The following is a 25670-nucleotide window of genomic DNA, read 5'->3' on the forward strand; positions in this document are numbered from 1 at the left end:
GTGTGGTGAGGGTGTATTGCCTGTGTTCATGTACCAGCTCCTCAGAGAATAAAAGACACCGGGGAACCTGCAAACTGCGAACAGAGGGGAGAGCGGAGCCTTTAACAGCGAATCTGAATCAGATTAGAAATGTTTCTCTGCCATCATCCATTTTCAGACACTCTGTCTCTGAGCTCTTAATATCACCCAAACAAAGTCTTTAGCAAGTTGTTTTTTGATTGGGGAAAGACGCGAGTGTTCCTTGTTCATCAGGTGAGGCTTTGACAACCTATTTCTGTCTGTCCTCAGATGTTCAACAGAAACACAAGGAGACTCTGCGGGTACAAAGTGAAACACTGAGAGTCAACACGATCCTGATGAGGGAGAAGGTGAAGGTTTTCCAGCTGGTTGATCGATACGCTGAGCTCACGATCATTTCTACTATTCGAGATCGGAGACTGGTGGAACATGAGCTGCTGGCAAGAGGCAGAGACCACGAGGAGTGGAGAGAGAAACATATCCGCAGAGAGCTGGAGAAAATCGGGATTGCTCAGCTGTTTCAGAATAGTTACTCGCATAGTTTTTGGGACAACATGAAAAGATTCTTCACACGATCAAATTCGGGATGTTCGGCAGCAGTGGCCGGAGTCCCGGGGATCGGGAAAACAACAATGGTTCAAAAGATTGTTTATGACTGGGCCACAGGGAAAATATACCAAAAATTCCAGTTTGTCTTCAGTTTCAAATTCCGAGATTTAAACTCCATTAACTGCAGAATAAACCTGAGGGAACTGATTCTGGATCAGTATCCTTACTTCGGGAATTGCCTGAGAGAGGTCTGGAAGAACCCAGAGGGATTGTTGTTTATATTCGATGGTTTGGATGAATTCAAGCACAGAATTGATTTTGCTGACAGTCAGAGAGATACAGAACCCAAGCACCAGTGCCCAGATCCCGAGTGGTGGTGTGAAGTGTCTGACATTGTGTACAGTTTAATCCAGGGCAAGCTGCTCCCAGGGTGTTCAGTGCTGGTGACCACCCGTCCCACTGCGTTACATTTATTGGAAAAGGCAATGATCAGTCTCTGGGCTGAAATCTTGGGATTTGTTGGTGAGGAACGGAAAGAATATTTCATCAGGTATTTTGAAGATCAGAGGGTGGCAGCAGCTGTTTTCAAACACGTGGAGGAGAACGAGATCTTGTACACCATGAGCTACAACCCCTCCTACTGCTGGATCCTCGCTCTGGCACTGGGCCCCTTCTTCACACAAAGAGTCAGGGACCCGCAGCGAGTTCCCAAGACCATCACCCAACTGTACTCCTACTATATTTACAACATCCTGAAAAACCACGGCCGTGAGATTGAGAACCCCCGTGATATGTTACTGAGAGTTGGACAGATGGCCTTCAGAGGAGTGTCCGAGAAGAAGATTGTGTTTGCAGATGCAGATTTGATCAACTACAATCTGCAGCCTTCCCAGTTCCTGTCCGGGTTCCTGATGGAGCTTTTGGAGAGAGAGGATTCTGCCCGGAGCGTGGTGTACACATTCCCACACCTCACCATCCAAGAGTTTGTAGCTGCTATCGCACAATTCCTGAATCCACATCCCGGGGATATCCTGAAATTCCTCACTGAAGCCCACAACACGACAGATGGGCGATTTGAGGTGTTTCTCCGTTTTGTTGCTGGTCTCTCCAACCCAATGACAGCTCGTGGCCTGGAGGAGTTTCTGGGCCCATTTCCTCATCAAACAACCTGCCGGGTGATTGACTGGGTGAAGGAGGAGGTTAAACGCCAGAGTGGAAACACAGAGAGTGAAGCTGGTAAAAGGAGCTTTCTGAACACATTGCACTACCTGTTTGAGTCTCAGAATCGTGGGCTGGCTCAGGCCACACTGGGATCTCTTTCATTCAGTGGAATGACACTGACGCCGATTGACTGCACGGTCCTGTCTCATGTCATCGGACTCTGTGATACAATAAAACACCTGAACCTAGAGAGCTGCCACATTCAGTGTGAAGGAATCCAGCGGCTGGGACCCGGGCTGCACAAGTGCCAGGAGTTGAGGTAACTTGATTTATCTCTCACTCTGAGTTGTGAAACTGTTCTATTGTGTTGTTTCAATTATAAGGAATTTGGGTACGACTGTAGTAAATCAAATTGTGAAGAATTGTGACAAATTCCCAGGGGATCAGTCAGTAATTCCCCAATGACCGGAGGGTTCTGTAGCTCCTTGTGAACAGATGTTGGAAATTTCATCAGATCACTGGACAACGGCCATTACTTTGTTGGTAATAAATCACAGGAATGGTCGTATTTCTCGCTGGCTGTGACAATGTTCGTTCTCACTGTTATTGACACCCAGACGGTCACTGACTTTAGCAGGTGGGTCAAAGCTTCACATCGTCTTTGTGGTGAGGGACAAGAGAGGGTCAGTGGACTGTCCCGGTGAGAGGGAGAGAAATACTATTGTGAGATTGTCCTCCCCTGCTCAATATCAGACACCCAAACACCATGGGCGCATTTCCTCTGGGCCTCTGGTCAGAACCACCCCTCCTGTACAATCTATTTCTGCATCCCCTCGTCTTGTAGGGTTACCGTTTCTCCTCGGAATCCTCCTGTGCGACCTCTCATCCTCATTCCCTGTCCTCCTGTGGAATATCTCTTCCCCATCACCCCTCCATCCAGTGGGATCTCTATTCCCTTCCTCCTAGGGGATCTCTCTTCCTCATCACCCTTTCTTTCTTCAGCTTCTCTCTTCACCATTCCCCTTCCTCCTGCAGGTTCTGTCGTCCTATCCCTTTTACTTGGCTGGGATTCCTTACAGCATCTCCCGTCGACACTTTCCCGTTCACAACTCTTCCTCACTGTGGGACTTCCTTCCAACTTTCATCCCTGCCACCTCAGATGCCCTCATGTCAGTAACACTTTTCTAACTATCATGGAATGAGACCAAATATGTGGAGTTTACAGGGTCACACCGACAGACTAAATTACTGACATTCGGTGAATACCCTGGAGCTGGACAGTGAGGGACATTGACAGTGATGGGAACTCTGGTCAGTGATTTACTGAAGGGTTTAATGTTTCCAGAAATATCCGAGTGAGAGAAATTCCCTCAGACCCACGGTTTGAATCACTTTGTTCATCAATTTGTCTGTTTGTGTTTAGCCTTGGAGAGAATAAACTGGGAGATTCAGAAGTGCAACTGGTGTCTGCAGCTCTGAGGAACCCGGAGTGTAAAATACAGAAACTGTGGTAAGTACCAGACTGTGGGAATTTGTGTTTACAGTCACTGCGTGTCTGACACTGAACATTAATGTGATCAGTAATTGTGTTACTGATAAACACTGGGGATTTGTACAGTCTCCTGTCTCTCTGTGTCCTTCACCCTCACTCTCTCTCATCTCCAGGCTGGACAATGTCGGTCTCACAGATTCTAGTGTCGAGGATCTCATCTCCGCTCTCAGTACAAACCCATCACTGACGGAGCTGGACCTGAGTGGTAATAAACTGGGAGATTCAGGAGTGAAACTGGTGTCTGTGGCTCTGAGGAACCCGGAGTGTAAAATACAGAAACTCGAGTAAGTACCAGACTGTGGGAGATTGTGTTTACAGTGACTGGTTGTCTGACACTGAACATTAATGTGATCAGTAACTGTGTTGCTGATAAACACTGGGGATTTCTACCTCTTCCTGTCTCTCTGTGTCCTTCACCCTCACTCTCTCTCATCTCCAGGCTGAGGGATGTCGGTCTCACAGATTCTGGTGCCGAGGATCTTGTCTCCGCTCTCAGTACAAACACATCACTGACGGAGCTGGACCTGGGTGATAATAAACTGGGAGATTCAGGAGTGAAACTAGTGTCTGCGGCTCTGAGGAACCGGCAGTGTAAAATACAGATATTGTGGTGAGTTCCAGACTGTGAGAAATGGTATTTACAGTCACTGGGTGTCTGATACTGAACATTAATGTGATCAGTAATTGTGTTACTGATAAACACTGGGGATTTGTACCGTCTCCTGTCTCTCTGTGTCCTTCACCCTCACTCTCTCTTATCTCCAGGCTGAACAATGTCGGTCTCACAGATTCTGGTGTCGAGGATCTCGTCTCCGCTGTCAGTACAAACCCATCACTGACGGAGCTGAACCTGGGATCAAACTCGCTGACAGACCGATCTGTCCCCGCTCTCCGCCACCTCATACTGACCCTCCCAAGTCTGAAACGGATCCGGTGAGTGTTTGTGTTAATGTTCAATGTGATAAAATATCAGCGGATCCGCGGGTTTTGTGATGATATTTGTCTGTGATGTTGTTAAAACATTAACCCCAGTCCCCTGTTATTGACACTGTTGTGTAATCTGTTTATTTCATCTTTATTCCTCCATCTGTTTCAGGCTGGAAATGAATCGGTTCAGTTGGACCGGGAAGAAGGAACTGAGATCTCTGCAGGAACCCAGGCCCGGACTGACAGTGACCGTGTGAACATCTGAATGTGTGAACACTCACAACACGTGGAGGAACTCAGCAGGTTGGGTAGCATCCGTGGAAAAGAAAACTATCGGGGAATGAGTTTACATGGTCACATCGACAGACTAAATTACTGATATTCGGTGAAGACCCTGGAGCTGGGCATTGAGGGACGTTGATCTTTTCCACGGATCCTGCCCGACATGCTGAGTTCCTCCAGCGTGTTGTGAGTGTTGCTTTGACCCCAGCATCTGCAGATTATTTTGTGCATGAATGTGTGAACATCCCCGCCCGCGGGAGGGGACATTTTGCCCGATTCCCCAGCCTCCCCTTTAACGGCCGCACACCAGATTTAATTCTCAATGGTTCTAAAGGAACTGGCTCCCGTCTCGCGCACTTTGAAATACAGACGTATTTCCGCCTGTTATCCAGCGACACTGCTGCCGCCGGAAGTGTGGGTTCGAGTCTTCCCCACGTGAGACCCCGGGGAATTCCAGAGACAGGAAGATCCTGAGGATGGCGGGTTTCAGCCTGGGACACCGGTGTCCCGGGGTGGGATTATCCCGGGAGAGAATCCTTTTGCTCCCTTTGCTGAGGACGGTGCATTCGGCAGTCTGGCTGATATAATGGTGTTAACTTGACAAATGCAGCGATCAGGGACACATGTTGGCGCGTGGCCAAGGGTTAAGGCATTGGACTAGTGATCTGAAAGTCGCGAGTTCGAGCCTCAGCAGAGGCAACGTGTTGTGTCCTTGAGCAAGGCACTTAACCACACATGCTCCTGCACAAGACACTGCCCTGAATTGTGATTTCATAACCATCGACTCTCGATTGCAGAGTGGTGGTGAGGAACGGGACTGATTATTCAACCGGTCACTCGTTGTTAATTGTGTGTGTCTGTGAGTGAGTCGGGCGTCCTTTATTTATTCCCGCCCGTCAGCAGCTCACACATTGTTTAATTTACATTTGTCATGATGAAATCAATAAACAACTGCAACTTTCTGTCTTGGTGTCGGATTTGAGTTTTATTTGAGGTTTTGCTGCCCTACGCACCCTGTGCACTGCAACAGTGGGTCGGAGCTCCTCACACTGACACAGTAGCGACTCAGCTCCCGGCTGAGGGCGGTCGGACTGGCAGAGTCTGGGTGCCCAGGATCTCATCTCCACTCAACCCCCTTCCTGCAAACTGACCCCCTCCTGCCCCTCGCAGACAATTAAAATCGACTTGATTCCACACCGCAAACGGTTAATAACAGATGTGAGTCCACTGAGGTCCCGAGTACGAGAGGGATGGGGGATGGAATACCGGCGTTAAACACGGAGTGAAGCTCCCTCCACACTGTCCCATCACACACTCCCAGGGTCAGACACAGAGTGAAACTCCCTCCTCACTGTCCCATCACACACTGCCGGAGTCAGACACAAAGTGAAGGTCCCTCCACTCCGTCCCATCACACACTCCTGGGGACAGACACGGGAAAAAAGTCTGTAGTGTGAGATATATCAACTGAGTTCTCTGGTTGAAACAGATTACGGGGGAGACTCTCATTGTGTTCACCTTGGAACGATACAGAGAACCACACACACACACACACACAAACACGAGATGAATATATGTAGCAGTGGTCACAGAGATGGGGAGGGATACAGTGTGCACAGACCAGGAGAGGGTGGGAGTGAGTGCAAACTAGCAGTGGAGTACAGATGGGAATCATAACCACAGCAAATAACAATCACATTTGACTTCTAGGTTCGAGAAGTAGCCCAGGATGAAATCGAAGATGAGGATAATTTTGCAAAACAGGACTCCACCCCTTCCCGTTCTCTCCCAAGATCCGCACTCCTCACAGGACGCCAACCCACCCGTCCACTCACATGGACCGCGATTCCAATCAAATGCCACTCTTTCCCATTCACTCCCACCATCTGCACCCTCAATAGACCCCCCCTTTCCCATTCACTCCCAATAGACCCCACCCTTTCCCATTCACTACCAATAGACCCCACCCTTTCCCATTCACTCCCAATAGACCCCACCCTTTCCCATTCACTCCCAATAGACCCCCCCTTTCCCATTCACTCCCAATAGACCCCACCCTTTCCCATTCACTAGCAATAGACCCCACCCTTTCCTATCACTACCAATGGACCCCACCCGTTCCCGTTCACTATCACCATCTGCCTCCCAATGGGACCCCTTCCAGTTCATTTCCAACAGGATTGGGATCCTGGAAATTGGCGGGGATGCCTGAAGTTCCTGTTTGACAGAACTCAGGGTTGCGTTTAGGCAATTTGACGTGGTCGCCGATGGGTTTATTAGTTACAAGGAAAGCCGAGGGCCGTGTGGATGCTGACGACTTCGTAAAACTGATGATGTTCTGAATTCTGGCGGAGGCGGTGGATATGATCAGATTTCCTGACAATGGTGTGGGTGGGGGTGAGGGCTGAGAGAAGTTTATGGTTTCCGTGTTCCCACGCCAGGAGATACATTGCGCCCGGTTCCCGGTGTCCACATAGCACAGAGGAAGTTACACAGGCAAAAGTTCCCGGTCTCCATATCCCACACTGGGAATTTTGCCAGGCACGGTTCCCGATCTCTGTCTCCACACCGAGAGTTTTACCGCGCACGGTGTCGGGTCTCTGTCTGGACACCGGGATTATTACCGCACACGTTTCCTGGTGTCTGTATCCTCCTCTCTCCTCGACACTTGGAGTAATAACTCACAGGATCCGGAGATGAGGATGTCGGACCGGTCTCTATTGTTTGCGATATATTTATTATTTGTGATAAACAGTCCACGCAATCGAGGGGAGGGTGGTCGAGAGTTTCTGTCCTGCGAGGGGCTCCTGATTGAAAATGGTGACTAGGGAGGGAACGACAGAAGGATTCAGAATGGTCACCGGGGAGGGAGTGAAAGGTTGACTGAAAAAGGTCTCCGGGGAGAAAGTGACGGTCTGAGTGACAATGGGCCCCAGGGAGGGGGCGATGGGCGGAATTGAGATGTCCGTGGTCACCTTCTTTCTCATAGCTGGCAGGGAGGGAGTGATACACTGACAAGAGAGTGGGAGTGACAGGCAGAGTTAAAATGACCCACAGGGTGGGGATGACGCATCGATTGAAAATTATCACTGGGCTGGGGGGGGGGGGGTGGAGTTAAAAATAGGATTGTAGATTAAAGCCAGAATATAAAATTATCACCAGGGAGGGAGTGACCCGCACATTGAAAATGGTCTCCAGAGAGGGAGGGATGCTCTGAGAGAAAATGGACGCCAGGAGGGGAGTAACACACTGACAAGTCAGAGGGAGTGGCGGCCCGACCTGAAATAGTCCCTGATTCCTGTGTTACAATGGCCGACAGGGAGAGAGTGATGGACAGAATTCAAATGGCCAACAGGGAGGGAGAGACGCACCGGGTAAAATGGCCGAAATGGAGACAGTGGCACATTGAGAAGAGAGAGGGGGTAATGGGTCGATGTAAAATGATCTACTGGGAGAGAGTGACGATCTGACATAAAATGGCCGCTGCTTCGCTTAAACTGTCTGACGGGGCAGTTTAGGGTCAGTAATACCTTGTTTAAAGTGAGCGCCGGGAAGGGAGGGGTGAGACGCCGATTGAAAACGGCCGTCACCATCGTTAATGTTGCTGAGAAAAAGGGGGAGATGTGGTGAGTGAAGGAGACCCCGTTCGGCCGGGTTGAAACGGGACCAAGGAGGGAGCGACGCCTTGGTTAAAGCGAGCGGCAGAGAAGGAGTGAAGGACACGTTGACTTCAAATGACCGACGCTTCACTGGAAATGTCTGCTGGGGAGGGAGTGACGGCTTTGGTAGAAGTGAGCACAAGAGAGGGAGGGACGCGCTGATTTAAAATGGGCGAATCCTTGGTTAATGTGGCCGCGGGGATGGAGTGAGACACTGACTTACAATGGCCACTGTCGCTCACAGAATCTATGGCGAAGGAACATGCGGTGCCCGTGGATACAATCCCGGGATCGAGTGTGTTATTGGTTGTAATAACAGTATTTTAATTTGTGTTTCATATAGTCTTGGGTATTGAATATATGTTTTAATTCTAATAATTTTGTCATTGAATAAACTAATGTATATATCTCAGATATTCACACATACACATTTCCATGTGGGTTGTGGGGAGGAGGGTGAGGGGTTTGGGAGGAAGGGTGAGGGGTTTGGGAGGAAGAGCAGTGACGGGACGAGGAGTGGACTGATGAGACAGTGACTGTGGCGAAGTCACTGACTCAATAGGGGACGAAAAGGGGAGGAGAGAGTTCCTGTCACAAACTGGTGGCCGACATGGAGAAGGTAGAGACGGAGTGAGGAGGAGTGAAAGGACAGGAAGGGAGGGGGAGTGATGGGTCGGGGAGGGAAGGGAAGTGACGGGATGGGAAGGGAGAGGATGTAACGGGACGGGATGGAGGGCGCTGATGGGTCAGGGTGGGAGGAATAGGATGCCGAGTGTGGGGGAGTGACTCAGTGTGTAACAGAGAGAGAGGGGGCGATGAGGAGAGGAGAAAATTGATATCGCAAAATGGCAGACAACATAAGGGGCAGAACATCGAGGTGGTGCGGAGAGGAAAGCGAGGGGAGGAAGCGAAGGGGTTTGTGGGTGATTGATTGGGAAAGTGGGTGACAAGATGGTGAGTGGGAGGGAGGGTCACACCCTGTCACAATATGGCTATCGGCAGACGGTATACTGGAAAATTGTGAGAGCGGGTAGCGAGGGAAATGAGAGGAGGGATGGGGAGTTGAGATTGACAAAAAAAAAACAGTAGACGGACGGTGAGCAAAAAGGTGCGACTCATTCGGCGATGCTGAGAGCGGTTGTCAATGGTAACCATCACAAAATTGCCGCAGCCAGGTTGAGATGGGGGGTGATAGAGAGGAGAGCGAGGGTACAGAGAACGGAGTGTTTCAGGAGTGACAGGATCGCGAGGGTGGGAGAGGGCGACTCGGAAGAAGGGAGCTGGGACTGGGGGTACCCACGTGGAAGAATGTGGCTACGAGATGAGGCTAACCCTACACCCCCATCTCCAAAATCCCGCCTCGAATTCTCTCTTTTTCGACCCCGCCTCAGGCCGCTCGGCCCGAATCCTTCGGGCTGCCCCGTGGAGCGGGGAACGTGACGTCACTGAGGCCCGTCAGAGGCTGGGGTGGGCGCCGGCTCGCTGGAGAAGATGGAGGCGAGGTCTGGCGGTGCGGGCTGGTTAGCGTGTATCACCACCACTCTCTGCAGAGTAGGGGAGGGAGGGATCGGATTGTGGAGGAGAGGGGAGAAAGAGAAGGTGAGGAAAGGAGACAAGACGAATAAAACCATCATCGCATCTGCGTCATCCATTACCCACTCCCTCATCCTCTGTCTTCCACTCTCCTCTTCCCCTCTCTATCCCCTCTTCTCTCTCCATATCTTCCCCCTCCTCTCTCTCCCCCACCCTATCCACTCACCACCCTTTTTCCCCTTTCTACTCTCTGTCCTCTTTTCTCTCTCTACCCCTCCTGCTCTCTTGCTATCTTCCGTCACTTCCCACCCTTTTTTCATCTCCCCCCCCCCCATTTCTCCTACTTATCTCCAATCCCTCGTTATTCATACCCTCTGCACAGGAAGATCCCAGTCACCACGCGAGGCTGGGCGGTGCAGCACTGGATGCTCCTACAGTTGATAATGTTGATAATGTCATGGTCCGGTCTGTGAAGTCCGCATTCCGGTTCACAGTCTGGTCCGTGGACTCAGGACTCCGGACTCCGGGTCTTCCAGCTGTCCCACGTTTGGGTGAGTTAATCATAGGCACCTAATTCCCATCTTGGAGCTTCGAATATAAGTAGCCTTAGGGTTGAGTGTGGACTGCTGGCTTGTCTCGACAGTCCCGCTTGGAGCAACCTGCTGAAGGAAGGCTAGTGAAACCATTTGTGATCTCTAGGCCTGGTTGGAGGACCACTGCTTCAAGAAGCATTGGTGCCACTTGTAGGAGTGGTCTTTTCGGTATGGATTCGGCTGTTTCCCTGGCCAGCTGAGTAGCTGCCAGCCACTCCGAGCTAGGTAAGGATCCGGCTGTTTCTGTATCCAGCTGAGGTTGCTGGCCGAATTGAGACTTGGAGCTACCCCGAAGCAGAGATGGAACTGTCCAATGTTCTTTGGTATTTGTCTCTTCTTGTCCTCCCCTCCGTGGGGTAAGCCAGGCCGTTTTGCCGTTGCCCTGCGGAGGTCGGGTCCTGTCTTGTCTTGTCTTGTCTTGTCCTCGCCTCCGTGGGGTAAGTCAGGACATTTTGCCGTTGCCCTGCGGGGGAGGAGTGGTGGTGGTGGGGGGGGACATGTCTTATCTTGTATTGCCTCTGTTGGGTAAGTCCGGCCGTTCTGCCGTTACCAAACAGGTGGACCTGTCCCACTTTGGTGTGGAGAGATTGAGCCCCGGCTTGTCTAAGTATAAGTCCCGGCTCTATGTCTATGTACTGTCCTGTCTCATGTTGGTGTCGTGTTAACCACGAATCCCGGCTTTTCGAAGGACAATTCCCGGCTCTATGTTCATGTTCAGTTCCCAGTCGGTCTCTCAGCTCCAGCCTCCGTATTTCAAGACGAAGATCCCGCAGCCAAGCTCCAAGAACCCAAGCCTCGAAGATCCCGCAGCAACCTCAAGACCCGAGACCCCAGCCTAGAGCCAAGCTCAAGAACCAAGACCCCAGCCTGCAGCCATGTCATGTCCTTGCATGGTTCTGGAGTGCGAGCCCGAGGCAAGACCCAGGTTCTGGGTCCTTGTCCAGTCTCGGGATTGGAGTCGAAGCCTTGCCTCTTAATCCATGGTTTCTAGTCCTGGTCCCGCTTTCCCTAGCCCAAGTCTATGTTCTCGTCCCTGCTCCTGGTCTGAGTCCTGTCACGTCCCTACTCTAGTCATGTCCGGTTCCTTGAACTTCATTGTCTGTGTCTTGCATGTGGGTCCGTTCCCAGCGTCCCCGTTGTGACAGACAATGGCCGTGAGCACGGACATCACCAGAGAGACGAGGCAGTTTACCAGCAAAATCCATGATTCCACTCACAAATCTCTGTGACGGGGAGAAAGGAAGACATGATGTTTGGCGGAGGGACATGAGACTGAGAGGGAGCCAGACAGAAAGACAGGAGTAGTTGGGGGGGGGGGAGAGAGAGAGAGAGAGGGAGAGAGAGAGAGAGAGAGAGAGAGAGGGGGGGGTGAGAGAGAGAGGGTGAGAGAGAGAGAGAGAGAGGGAGAGAGAGAGAGAGAGAGAGAGGGGAGAGAGAGAGAGAGAGAGAGAGAGGAGAGAAAGCGGAGTGTTGGGAGTGAGACTGCGGGGTAGGCGGAGGTGGGAGACAGAGACGGGAGGAAGAGAAGGTGGGCATTAGTGAGGAATAGTGGGGAAGGGTCGGAGAGAGATATGTGTGAAGCGGAGAGATAAAGGGGAGATTCGTGAGAGAGAGATAGGGGTGAGAGAGGTGAGACAAAAATGGAAGAGAGAGTGGTGGATGACAGAGGGTAGAGAGGTGCGTGTGGGGGAGAAACGTGAGCGGCAGGAGATGAGAGACGTCGGAGAGAAAGACGGAAAACTGTGGGGGGGGGAGAGGTGAGAGACGGAGAGGGGTGAGAGACAGAGAGAGGGGAAAGATGGAGAGGGGTGAGAGACAGAGAGGGGTGAGAGACGGAGAGGGTATAGAGATGGAGAGGGGAGAGGGTGAGAGAGGAAGATGGAGAGAGCGGACAGAGTGGTGCAAGCCGGAGAGGGAGAGAGATGGAGATGGGTGAAAGAGAGTGGGACAGAGGGAGGAAAGAGAGAGATGGGGTGGACGTAGAGGAGGAGGGGTGAGATGGAGAAGTTTGAGGGTGGGAGAGAGTGGTGAGAGGGAGAGAGATGGAGAGGCTGTGAGGGCTGAGAGACTGAGAGGGGGAGAGAAAGTTTCGGGGGCAGTGCTCCGAGGGAGTGAAAGAGCGGGGGAGAGAGGAAAGTTGGGAAAGAAGAAGTGATAGTGAGAGTTGGAGATGGCTGGTAAGAAAGAGGAAGGGGGGCGTTTCGGGTGTAGGGTTCAAAGGTTCAGGTAGAGACCGTGGAAACGGAAAGGGAGCGTTGGGGGGAGAGGGGTGAGTGTGGGAGAGGAAGATGTGTTTGGAACTGCGGGAGGAGTGGAGAGAAATCTGTGTTAACTCTGCCTTAGAACTGTAGCTTTCGATTAAGGGAACGCACCAAGTTTTGGTATTTGGTTCCCTGGAAGTGGACTCACAGGTAGACGGGGCGGTGAAGGCGGAGTTTGCCATCCCCGCCATTGTCGGACCGGACACCGGGTACAGGAGACGGGATCACACGCCGCGATTGTACCTGTCGTCAGCGAGGCCGCCGCACTTGGAGAACCTGCGACCGGGTTTGGCCGCCGACCTTTCGGAAAGATGCCAATGAGCTGGAAAGAGCGCAGAGGGAGATTTACGAGTATCTCGCCGGACTCGAGGGACTGAGTTACGGAGAGAGGTCGGTTAGGTTGGGTTTTTATTCCCTGGAGTATAGGTGTGACCTTACAGATGCGTGCAAAACCACGAGGGACACAGATAGGGTGAATGCACGCAGACTGTTTCCCCGGGGTCGGAGGATCAAGATCCAGAGGGCACAAATTTAAGGTGAGAGGGGAATGGAGATTTAATGGGGGACCCGAGGGGAAACTTTTCACGCAGAGGTTTGTCCGTCTATGGAACGAGCTGCCGGAGGAAGCGGTCGACGGAGGGAGTGTTGGAGAGCAGAGGGGAGAGGGGACGCTATAACAGAGGGGAGGGATGGTTTGGCGTCGCTATCGGGACGGGAGAAAGCGTCGCGGGAGAGGGCGAAGGCCGAGTGGAGATCTCCGTGGGTGGGGGCATGAGAGCTGGCTCGCCAGCATGTTGGGGGTGTGGCGGCAGAGACACTCACCATCTGGTGTAGCAGTATCCAATGCAGGGGAAGATGCGGAAGGTCTGCGAGTACAGGATGACGGCGGGAGTGCGGGCGAGAGCGCAGATCACATTCGCAACCGGACAGCCGGAGAGAGAGAGAGAGAGAGAGAGAGAGAGAGAGAGAGAGAGAGAGAGAGAGAGAGAGAGAGAGAAAGAGAGCGAGCGAGCGAGCGAGAGAGAGAGAGAGAGAGAGAGAGAGAGAGAGATTGGGAAGAGACAGAGAGAAGGTGGGAGGGAGGTGAAAAGGGTGAGGGACAGAGAGAGAGGGAGAGACAGAGAGAGGGAGAGAAATTGAAAAGGGGGAATGGGAACGACAGAGATTGAGAGGGGGTAGAGGGAGCGGAGAGGGGGGTAAGAGACAGAAAAGATGGGGAAAGAGAGGAGGTAAGGGAGACAGTGAGAGGGCAGAGACAGAGAGGGGTGAAAGTGGACAGGGTGAGAAAGAATGTTGAGAAGCAGGCGGGGAAGAGTGGGGGAGAGCCAGAGATGGGGGGGGGGGATGTTGAGGAGGGGGAGGAGGGAGAGAGAGGGGGAGAGAGGGGTGTGAGAGAGAGGGAGGGAGAGAGAAATGGATAGGAGAGGCGAGTGAGAGGGAGGGAGAGAGGGGGAGAGAGCGGAGAGGGAGAGAGGGGGGAGGGGGAGAAGGAACGTGGAAAAGGAGAGGGAGGTGAGTGAAAGTGGGGAGTGAGAGGGAGGTGGGATAGAGAGAAGGAAGCGAGAGAGAAGATACGAGAGGGAAAATGAGAGAGGAAAGGGAAAGGAGAATAGAGCGAGGAAAGAGGAGAGAGGGGAGAGAGGAAACGGAGAGGGTGAGAGGCAGAGAGACAGTGGAAAGGGGGTGAGTGAGAGAGAGGGATAAAATGGAAAGCGAGAGAGGTACTCAGAGAAGGACAAGCAGAGAGAAGGAGAGACAGGGTAAGAGGTGAGAGGGAGAGGTAGAGGGAGAAGGAGGAGAGACAGCGAGTGGGACAGATGGAGAAAGAAACTGGAATGGGAGAGGGGTGAGTGACGGGGGGATACATTCTGCCACCTGCATTACTGTCTGGTATTGTGGGGTAGAGCCTCTGCACAGGACCGAAAGAAGCTGCAAAGTGTTGTTATTTTAGTCGGCTCCCGAGCCTTGAGGCTCATCAGGCCGGTGCTTATGCCGGTTTCCGTGGCGTGAAGCGACTGAGAGTACGAGACTCCCCCCCGGATAGTTCGCCAGTCTACCGCGAGGTTAACCCCCAGCATTTGCCGGTGCCCATTCTCAGCTGGGTGGACTGGAGTGTGTGGTAAGTGCCTTGCTCAAAGACACAACACGCTGCCTTGGTCGAGACTCGAAGCCACGACCTTCAGATCGTGAGCCCAACGCACCAACCACCGCCACGCACCAACAAATTTGTACTAGCCTTCAAATTACCCAGGAAATCTTCAGGGAGCGGTGGCTCAGAAAGGCAGCGTCCATTATTAAGGACCCCCAGCACCGAGGGCATGCACTTTTCTCACTGTTACCATCAAGTAGAAGGTACAGAAGCCTGAAAGCACACACTCAGTGATTTAGGAACATATTCTTCCCTCTGCCATACGATTCCTAAATGGACATTGAACCCTTGGACACTACCTCACGTTTTTTTAAAAATATATAGTATTTCTGTTTTTGAACTGCTGCTGCTGTTAACAAATTTCACGACACATGCTGGTGATATTAAACCCGATTCTGATTCTGACAGAGGGAGCATGTGAACACTGCCGGCAGTCCCAGCCTCGTCCAGGTGGGGTCGCCACTGAGACGTATATTTTACGGGACTGGGCGGCGGCATGAAAACAGTCTGTGCCTTTAATCCGTCTACCAGACCAGACAATTCCTCATACTATCGCGCATCGGCGACATCTTTGTCCTGTTCCCTAATCTGTCCACCTGGCTTCAGGAAGGAGAACAGTGGTAAGGAGGAGGGCAGCCAGAGGGTAGCAAATCTGTGATTGTGCAGGCCAAGTACGTGGGAGCTGACCGTCTCCCGATCGGTCAGGGCATCAAAGGATATGGCGAGAAGGCAGGTTCATGGACTCGATGGGCTGAATGGTGATCTATGCTGATCCATCGATGTGGGATACCTCATCAATCGACCAGCAGTGGAAATGGCAAGCATTTTTAAGTTCCTGGAGTGTCAACATCTGCGAAGATCTATCCTGGGCCCGACATGCCGATGCAGTTACAAAGAAGAGCTTTTAAGAGACTCCTGGATAGTACATGGAGCTGAGAAAAATAGAGGGCTGTGGGTAAAATAAGTACTTGTTCGGCACAGTATTGTGGGCCGAAGAGCCTGTGTTGTGCTGTAGGTTTGCTATGTTTCTAAGGTCCGGCAGCGGCGAGGGTAGCATTTTGAGGAGCCCAGGGACACCACCAAAGAACATAGGACAGCACAGCACAGGAACAGGCCATTCGGCCCCCAATGTTGTGCCGTACTGGCTGAAACTCCAAACAAGAACACCCAAAAATTAATACCTCCAGCTTCCTCACATCCATGTGTCTATTCAAACGTCTGTAAAAGCCCCTAATGTATTTGCCTCCACCAGCAGACCAGGCAGCGCAGTCCAGGCATCCACCACACTCTGAGTAAAAAACTTACCCCTCACATCCCCCTTGAAATTACACCCTCTCACCTTCAATGCCTGTCCTCTGGAATTAGATATTTCAACCCTGGGAAATAGATACTCCCTGACCACTCTATCTATGCCTCTCATAATATTGTAAACCTCTATCAGATCTCCCCTCAGTCTCCGGCGCTCCGGAGAAAACATCCCAAGTTTATCCAGCTTCTCGCCGGAGCACATGCCCTCTATCAGGTGGCATCCTGGTGAACCCCTTCTGCACCCTCTCTAAAGCCTCAACATCCTTCCCGTAGCGGGGTGACCGGAACCGTACGCAGATCTCCAGATGTGGCCCAACCAGAGTTTGTTACAGTTGGAACATAACGTCCTGACTTTTTTTTACTCAAAGCCTCGTCTAATAAAATAAAGCATTCCATAAGCCAAGTAAATTTCTGCAGATCTCCCGTGGAGAGCGTTCTGATCGGTCGCACCGCCTTCTCGTCCGGAGAGTGGGGCCACTGTACAAGATCAGAAAAAGCTGCGGTAAGTTGCAATCCCAGCCCGCTCCACCAGGGGGAACCAGCACCCGCAGCGTCCGGGACATCTTCAAAAGGCGATGCCTCATAAAGGGGCGTCCATCATTAAGGACCCCATCACCCAGGACATATACGTGTTACGTACCCCGTAACTGGGTTGCCAAACCAGCAGAAATGGAACACTCGTTGGAGTCTGGATTACTAGGATCTAATAAGGTTTTATTGAAGAACTAAATAATACAGTACTCTAATCGTAAGGATATAAATGTGACAGGTTAGCCATGATAATACTCACATATACACAGAACTAGGGTAATAGGGATCAACCAAGCTCTATCGCAGTCTAGGGGTAAACTGATCAGTCTTAAGTCACGCAGAGTTCAGTTCAGTTTAGTGCAGTTCGCAGTAATCGCTGTTGTGGTACAATTGGAGACAGACAGAGAGAGAGAGAGAGAGAGAGAGAGAGAGAGAGAGAGAGATGCAATTTGGATCAGGCAGACCTTTGATATCTTCGCAGTTGGTTTCGGGCGGACCCTTTTATGTCTTCTATCCCGCTGTGGTCACCAACTGTGACCCCTCCGTTCCGGATACGATCGCTCTTCCGCGGTGAACCCGGCACCCAGGCAAGGACGGACACACACCCCAGGTTCCTACCGATCGTACCCTGTGAGCCTCTAGTCGGTACTCGCGAACCGCACCGCCAAACACCAACCACTTGTGGGGCCACACCGCTCTTTCCAGGTTCTCGTTGTCTTGTGGTGTAGTGGTGTCCCGTGCCTTAGCAAACCTGCTCATTTATCCCCCTGCTGGGGTATCACCTGTCCATCAAACTTCAAACAGTTCAGGTTCAAAGCAACCGGTCTGTCAATATTCTGAATTGTGTTTCTTTTCCGTTAACCCCTCTCTCCTCTCTTATTAGTATTTTGAATGATTTTCCATTGTCTCTCTTACCTCGCTCATTAGCATCAATCGTCCGATAGCTTGGTTTGGCGTCACACCCTCTTCTCATTTCTACCATCGGGAAGGAGGTACAGCAGCCTGAAGGGACACACCCAACCATTCAGGAGCAGCTGCTTCCCCTCCGCCACTCGATTTCTGAATGGACACTGAACCCGTGAACTGAGCCTCACTTTTTTATACTGTTAATTTTATTTAATTCTGAAATTCCGCAAGCTTTACTTCAGCAGTGTGACGAAGATAGGCAGGAAAGGGGGTACGGAGAGAGAGAGGGGAGGGTGAGATATCAGTCAGAAATGGACGGAAGAGGAAGGAGGCGCGATTTGAGGGAGATGGGGTGAGGGAATGGGGAGGGTAAGGAGGACAGAGAGAGGGGAGGCGATGGTCAGAAAATGGGTGAGGGCTGGAGGGAAGGGATAGGAGGGGAGATTGAGGGGCATCTCTGAAGATCTACCCTCCGCCCACAACATCAAACGGACGACAGTGGCTATGTCTCATTGGGAGATTGAGGAGACCTAGCATGACACCGAAGACTCCGGTCATTTTAGACAGATGTACCGTGGAGAACGCTCTTGCCGGTTCTCATGCAAACTCTGGGCCCTTGAGTGCCCGGGAAAAAATCCCGACACTTACCTGCAACACACATCAAAGTTGCTGGAGAACACAGCAGGCCAGGCAGCATCTCTAGGAAGATGTACAGTCGACGTTTCGGGCCGAGACCCTTCGTCAGGTCTAGGGATCTCGGTCCGAAAAGTCGACTGTACCTCTTCCTAGAGATGCTGCCTGGCCTGCTGCGTTCACCAGCAACTTTGCTGTGTGTTGCTTGAATTTCCAGCATCTGCAGAATTCAGTGTTACCGTCACTTACCTGTTGGTTTTCCCGCTCCCGACTCGCGATCTCGACCCCGGTGTGATTCCAGCCGCGGCTGGAAAACCCTAGCAGTCACCGTGCGCTCGGAGGCGAGTGCGCGCAGGTGGAAGCTGGAAGAGGGAGGGAGTTTCGACTGTGTGTGTGTGTGTGTGTGTGTGTGTGTGTGTGTGTGTGTGTCTGTCACGGGACAAGCTGAGCGAGCGGGATGTTTTCCACATTACGACCGGATACGGAAAACCAATGCCAAGGAAGGGAAAAGTCTATAGACTGTGGTGAATGCAGCCCGGAGGATCACGGGAAATCTCACACCTCCACTGAGAACATTTACACGGAGTGCTGCCACAGGAAATAAATATTCATCAAGGACCCCCACCGGACAATCCACGCACTCTTCTCGCCACCTCAATCAGACAGGAGGTACAGGAGATTTAGGTTCCACAACTAAGAGTCTACAATTCATATTCTTAACGTATTCTTATTGTTTAATTTGCACCGCTAGTCTCCTTTTGCATATTGGGTGTTTCCCTGTCTGTGCGTACATGTAGTTTTCATCATTTCAGACTTATTTATTTATTTTCCTGTAAATGCCTGCAAGAAAATCAATCTCCAGTTAGTGTATGGTGACATTGGTACGCGATGATACATTTACTTTGCCTTTGTATTTGACTATATCCACCAGGATCTGTGTGCACGGTCCTCCTTCTACAGTCGTGGTGTGGACTCCAGGTTGATGTTGTCCGATGTTGCAGCCTCATTTAATCGTTAATGTGCGTCAAATTTACGTTCTAATGTTTCATCATGCAATTCTGGGGTAATTTCGTACTGCTTGTAGAGGAATCGGGACTGCCCAAAGGCACATAAGGTTACATGCAGTTTCTCCTTCGGTCAGTAGAGGGCAGCGTTCCGGCTGCTCTTCAGATTCTAACGTCTTCATATAATTTATGATTTTACTTTTCTCATTCTTGAGAGAACCATAGTGCAGTGCCTGCCCCCATATATTGCCTTAAATGATCCTTCCTTAAATGGCTCGGAGTTTAATTATTGAACGATTCAGTTCGAAGGATATCAGAAATTACAAAACAATATCAGATACAATGTTAGGTCTTACACAATATCGAGTAGAACGCAATTCTTCCTGTTCACCCAGCAGGTGAATCAGCTGTTTTGTTTTTTGTAGTTTCGCAATGAACATAATGCGTCCCAGAGAGTAATTCCCTTGGCTGTTTATTCCTATTCTTCCTTCTCTGCTTTTAACTGTGATTGAACCATTATATCCCCATGGGGATCGACTGGCTATAAAGCACCTGGAATGCGTGGACTCCGCAGTTCATTCCGAGAGGCTGCTCGCATCATTGGAGGAAAGTTCACTCCAAGTGGAACATGCGGACAGTGTGTTTCGGTGTGGAGAAGATATTGTACGTGATCATCGCCGTCATTGGAGTTCCTGGTGAGTGAGCGCAGCACTTCCAGTTGTGGGAAACTTTGTCTGAATTTGTAATGACGACAAATAAACGACAGAATAATTAAACAACAACAACGCAAGGTCTTCGTGTGCCGATTTAAAGAAAGAGAACGCAACAAATTACCAGTAATGATCGGGAATGAAGGTGCCGAAGAAAACCAAGAATAAACGGGGAAAGTGCATTCATTAAACTGCTGAAGCGGGTAAAGTGAAAACAGTTACACCACCGGGAGCCGGATAAAATGTATCTAGAGTGGTTAATGCTGTCGTGTGGACGTTGTTCGAGATGTTTGTCATCTTCGAAAAGTCTCGGATGTTTTTATTAGCAAAACATTTCAAATATATCAAATGTTGGTGAACACATCGTACATAAAGAAACTGTCAAGGGCAAACTGAACTGTCTAGTCCACCAGCAATAACAGGAACGATTCTCCAATCCCCTATAAAGTATGAAATAAGTATTATCTCGGATAAATTCCCTTGTGGTAAAGTCACTGATGTGGGAGTTTGCGTTGGGCAATCGTTGTCAGACAAAGAATACAGATATTAGCAATAAATTATTCCTTTTTTAGGGCCGCAGGCAATCACAAGCGTGGTACCGCACAGATCGGAACACCATCTGACCTGATAAAAACTGCATCGATTATGTCGATTAGGTCAGGACCGGGCGTTTTATTTTTTTCTGGCGTTCTCGGCGCGGTGAAACTGGGCGTTGTGGGGAATTATGAGGATGGGATTTTTTTTTCTGGCATTCCCGGCTATGTGAAATTGGGCAATGTGGAAATTACGCGGACGTTTTTTTTTCTGACGTTCTGGGCGAGCTGAAATTGGGCGATGTGGAGAATTATGGGGACGCCAGGATGATCCAGTGCTATTTAGTGAATCTCGATGTGTGCGAAAATTAATGGCAATTAAAAAATAACGTGGATAAAGGTAATGTATGGGGAAAATTAAAAGCGAAGTGCTACCAAAATAGTGACTTGCAGAATATATTTGAAATTCCTCGTGTGCCAATTCCCAGGTCACCTGGAACACTGTTCACTGTTCACATGTAAATAGGGCAACGGGTTAAAGTCAGAGATGATGAGTTGATATGCTCAACAAGTAACTTTTATCCCACTGTCGGAGTAATGTTTTCCTACTCCAACTTCGTCTCGACATTATGAGGCAACAATTGGTGTATCGTGTGCAACTTGTGCTCCTTGTTTAAGAAATACCTGCTCTCATTGCAGGAATGTTCACCATCTTGGCCTCGGACGTGGTGGGACTGTGACGGGGATTGGATTAAGTGGACTGGACGCTCGGTCACCAAGCTGCTTCATTCAAACAATAAACTGAGTATTCATTCACACTGAGCAAGATAAATGATTTGCAAATATTGCAGGTAATCTCCATCTGAGTTTAAATGGTTGGCACAACATTGTGGGCCGAAGGGTCTGTTATGCGCTGTAGAGTTCTGTGATTCTATGATTGACAGTCTGGGTGCAGGGAATATGTATCCTGCACCGTGCAGTCGAGGCCTCTGAGGCAACATTTCAGAAGAACAAATACACTGCTCACGACGGATATCAGACGAAATTCTTTAATGCTCGTGATTGGTGAATCATTGTATTCCAAAAGCTGTGAATCTGAGGTTAACAGTAACTCGATCTTACCCTAGATGGATAGTGGAGGGCAGTTAAGTTGGGGTGCCTGATTGCGAAGCATAATGTTTATATCATTCCGTTCTCTTGCTTCAGTGAATTTAGTGGCGATTGTCATCCTGTCCCGGGGAAAGTGCGGTCTCTCCTTCTGCACCACACGGTACCTGGTGGCCATGGCAGCGGCGGATCTACTGGTCATTATCACTGAGGTCGTTTGGTATCAGCTCAATAATCATTATTTTCCCGTTTGTTTCCTGAACGTCGCCTCTGTGTGCACTGTTCTCCGTGTCCTGTCCCGCGTTGCCGTGAACTGTTCCGTCTGGTTCACCGTCACTTTCACCTTCGATCGGTTTGTTGCCATTTGCTGTCAGAAACTGAAAACAAAGTACTGCCCGGGGAGAGCGGCGGCCGTGGTTCCAGCGCCGTCTAGCGGTCTGTTCTGTCCACTCCACTTCACTCACTTCAGAGATCATTAATAATATGCACAACAGGAATTCTGCAGATGCTGGAAATTCAAACAACACACATCAAAGTTGCTGGTGAACGCAGCAGGCCAGGTATATCTCGTACTAACTCTTCCTTCAGTTAGTCCTGACGAAGGGTCTCGGCCTGAAACGTCGACTGTACCTCTTCCCAGAGATGCTGACTTGCCTGCTGCGTTCATTAATAATGCACCATCGTTCTGCTATCCGAAGCCAAGTTACTTCACTGAAGCGGCGTGGGTATGACTGGTTTGACATCATTTTAACTCCGTTCCTCCCATTCGGTGTAATTCTGCTGCTCAACGCTCTGACAGTCTCACATTTCAGTGGTCAGTCGGGTCCGGAGGGGTCTGAGGGGTCAGAGCAAGGGGGGAAACAACAGTGACCCGGAGATGGAGAGCCGGAAGAGCCCTATGATTTTACTCTTCACTCTCTCCGGCAGCTTCATCCTCCTGTGGCTGAATGTTGCAATATTTATCTACTATCACATCACCAGGATAGGGACACAGGGGAATGACCCGGAAATTATTTTCGCCTATACCGGATATTTCTTAAGGAACTTCAGCTGCTGCACGAACACATTCATTTCCGCCGCCACTCAGTCCAGATTCCGGGAGCGGGTGAAAAGCGCGGTGAAATATCCATTCATTTCACTACTCCGGTTCATTAACAGAGCAACCCCCAAACGAAGCAGAAACCTGCTCACAGTCAGACCCGTGACGATATATATCCAGCTTCCATCGGTGACCGAGTTCTCATCCCCCAGGTCGATGTGTCGGGTGAATTACATTATACTGCAGACTCCGGGAACAGTGACCCTCCCCACACACTGCCCTCTGTCGGAGACCCCGTCCTCTCAGTGACCCTCCGCCCACACTGCCCTCTGTCAGAGACTCCGTCCTCTCAGTGACCCTCCCTCCACACTGCCCTCTGTCGGAGACTCCGTCCTCTCAGTGACCCTCCCCCCACACTGCCCTCTGTCGGAGACTCCGTCCTCTCAGTGACTCTCCCCCCACACTGCCCTCTGTCGGAGACTCCGTCCTCTCAGTGACTCTCCCCCCACACTGCCCTCTGTCGGAGACCCCGTCCTCTCAGTGACCCTGCACCCCCATACTGCCCTCTGTCGGAGTCCCGTCCTCTCAGAGACTCCACCCCCACACTGCCCTCTGTCGGAGACTCCGTCCTCTCAGTGACCCTCCCCGCACACTGCCCTCTGTCGGAGACTCCGTCCTCTCAGTGACCCTCCCCCCACACTGCCCTCTGTCGGAGACTCCGTCCTCTCAGTGACTCTCCCCCCACACTGCCCTCTGTCGGAGACTCCGTCCTCTCAGTGACTCTCCCCCCACACTGCCCTCTGTCTGAGACTCCGTCCCTTCAGTGACCCTCCCCCCACACTGCACTCTATCGGAGACTCCGTCCTCTCAGTGAACCTCCTCACACACTACCCTCTGTCGGAGACTCCGTCCTCTCAGTGACTCTCCCCCCACACTGCCTCTGTCGGAGACCCCGTCCTCTCAGTGACCCTCCCCCCCCAAACTGCCCTCTGTCGGAGACCCCGTCCACTCAGAGATTCCACCCCCCACACTGCACTCTGTCGGAGACCCCGTCCTCTCAGTAACCCTCCCCCCACCCTGCCCACTGTCGGAGGCTCTGAACTCTCAGTGACTCTCCCCCCACACTGCCCTCTGTCGGAGACCCCGTCCTCTCAGTGACTCTCCCCCCACACTGCCCTCTGTCGGAGACTCCGTCCTCTCAGTGACACTCCCCCCACACTGCCCTCTGTCGGAGACTCCGTCCTATCAGTGACTCTCCCCCCACACTGCCCTCTGTCGGAGACTCCGTCCTCTCACTGACTCTCCCCCCACACTACCCTCTGTCGGAGACCCCGTCCTCTCAGAGACCATTCCCCCCCACACTGCCCTCTGTCGGAGACCCCGACCTCTCAGTGACTCTCCCCCAACACTGCCCTCTGTCGGTGACCCCGTCCTCTCAGTGACCCTCCCCCAACACTGCCCTCTGTCGGAGACCCCGTCCTCTCAGTGACTCTCCCTCCACACTGCCCTCTGTCGGAGACTCCGTCCTCTCAGTGACACTCCCCCCCACACTGCCCTCTGTCGGAGACTCCGTCCTCTCAGTGACTCTCCCCCCACACTGCCCTCTGTCGGAGACTCCGTCCTCTCAGTGACTCTCTCCACACGCTGCCCTCTGTTGGCGAATCCGTCCTCTCAGTCACACTCCCCACACACTGCCCTCTGTCGGAGACCCCGTCCTCTCAGTGACACTCCCCCCCCCCACACTGCCCTATGTCGGAGACCCCGTCCTCTCAGTGACTCTCCCCCCACACTGCCCTCTGTCAGAGACCCCGTCCTCTCAGTGACTCTCCCCCCACACTGCCCTCTGTCGGAGATCCCGTCCTCTCAGTGACTCTCCCTCCACACTGCCCTCTGTCGGAGACCCCATCCTCTCAATGACTTTCCCCCCACACTGCCCTCTGTCGGAGACTCCGTACTCTCAGTGACTCTCCCTCCGCACTGCCCTCAGTCGGAGACCCCGTCCTCTCAGTGACTCTCCCCCCACACTGCCCTCTGTCGGAGACTCCATCCTCTCAGTGACCCTCCCTCCACACTGCCCTCTGTCAGAGACTCCGTCCTCTCAGTGACTCGCACCCACACTGCCCTCTGTCGGAGACTCCATTCTCTCAGTGACTCTCCCTCCACACTGCCCTCTGTCGGAGACTCCGACCCCTCAGTGACGCTCCCCCCACACTGCCCTCTGTCGGAGACTCCGTCCTCTCTGTGACCCTCCCCCCACACTGCCCTCTGTCGGTGACTCCGTCCTCTCAGTGACTCTCCCCCGACACTGCCCTCTGTCGGAGACCCCATCCTCTCAGTGACCCTCCAGCCCCCCCACACTGCCCTCTGTCGGAGACTCCGTGTTCTCAGTAAATCTCCCCCTACACTGCCTTCTGTCTGAGACCACGTCCTCTCAGTGACCCTCCCTCCACACTGCCCTCTGTCGAGACCCCGTCCTCTCAGTGACTCTCCCCCCACACTGCCCTCTGTCGGAGACCCCGTCCTCTCAGTGACTCTCCACCACACTGCCCTCTGTCGGAGACTCTGAACTCTCAGTGACTCTCCCCACACACTGCCCTCTGTTGGAGACCCAGTCCTCTCAGTGACCCTCCCTCCACACTACCCTCTCTCGGAGACTACGTCCTCTCAGTGACTCTCCCCCAACACTGCCCTCTGTCGGAGACCCCGTCCTCTGAGTGACTCTCCCCCGACACTGATCTCTGTTGGAGACTCCGTCCTCTCAGTCACCCTCCCCCTACACTGCCCTCTGTCGGAGACCCCGTCCTCTCAGTGACACTCCCCCCACACTGCCCTCTGTCGGAGACACCGTCCTATCAGTGACACTCCCCCCACACTGCCCTCTGTCGGAGACCCCGTCCTCTCAGTGACCCTCCCCCCCACACTGCCCTCAGTCGGAGACTCCGCCATCTCAGTGACTCTCCCCCACACTGCCCTCTGTCAGAGACCCCGTCCTCTCAGTGACTCTCCCCCCACACTGCCCTCTGTCGGAGACCCCTTCCTCTCAGTGACTCTCCCTCCACACTGCCCTCTGTCGGAGACTCCGTCCTCTCAGTGACTCTCCCCACCACACTGCCCTCTGTCGGAGACCCCGTCCGCTCAGTGACACTCACCCCCCCCCCAACACTGCCCTCTGTCGGAGACCCCGTCCTCTCAGTGACTCTCCCCCCACACTGCCC

General features: G+C 52.0%; 1 protein-coding gene across 1 annotated transcript; it reads left to right on the top strand.

Annotated features, from left to right (window-relative positions):
* The first annotated feature begins 278 nt into the window (after positions 1–278).
* On the top strand, positions 279–5451 carry LOC134342098 (NACHT, LRR and PYD domains-containing protein 3-like). Its single transcript, XM_063040035.1, has 6 exons — positions 279–2047; positions 3152–3238; positions 3394–3564; positions 3720–3890; positions 4046–4213; positions 4377–5451. Exons 1-6 carry the CDS (start codon positions 357–359, stop codon positions 4462–4464), a joined length of 2376 nt encoding a protein of 791 aa, XP_062896105.1. The 5' UTR covers positions 279–356; the 3' UTR covers positions 4465–5451.
* The last annotated feature ends 20219 nt before the right edge of the window (positions 5452–25670 follow it).

This window comes from Mobula hypostoma, unplaced genomic scaffold (genome assembly GCF_963921235.1).
Source record: "Mobula hypostoma unplaced genomic scaffold, sMobHyp1.1 scaffold_121, whole genome shotgun sequence".
Taxonomy (NCBI): Eukaryota; Metazoa; Chordata; class Chondrichthyes; order Myliobatiformes; family Myliobatidae; genus Mobula; species Mobula hypostoma.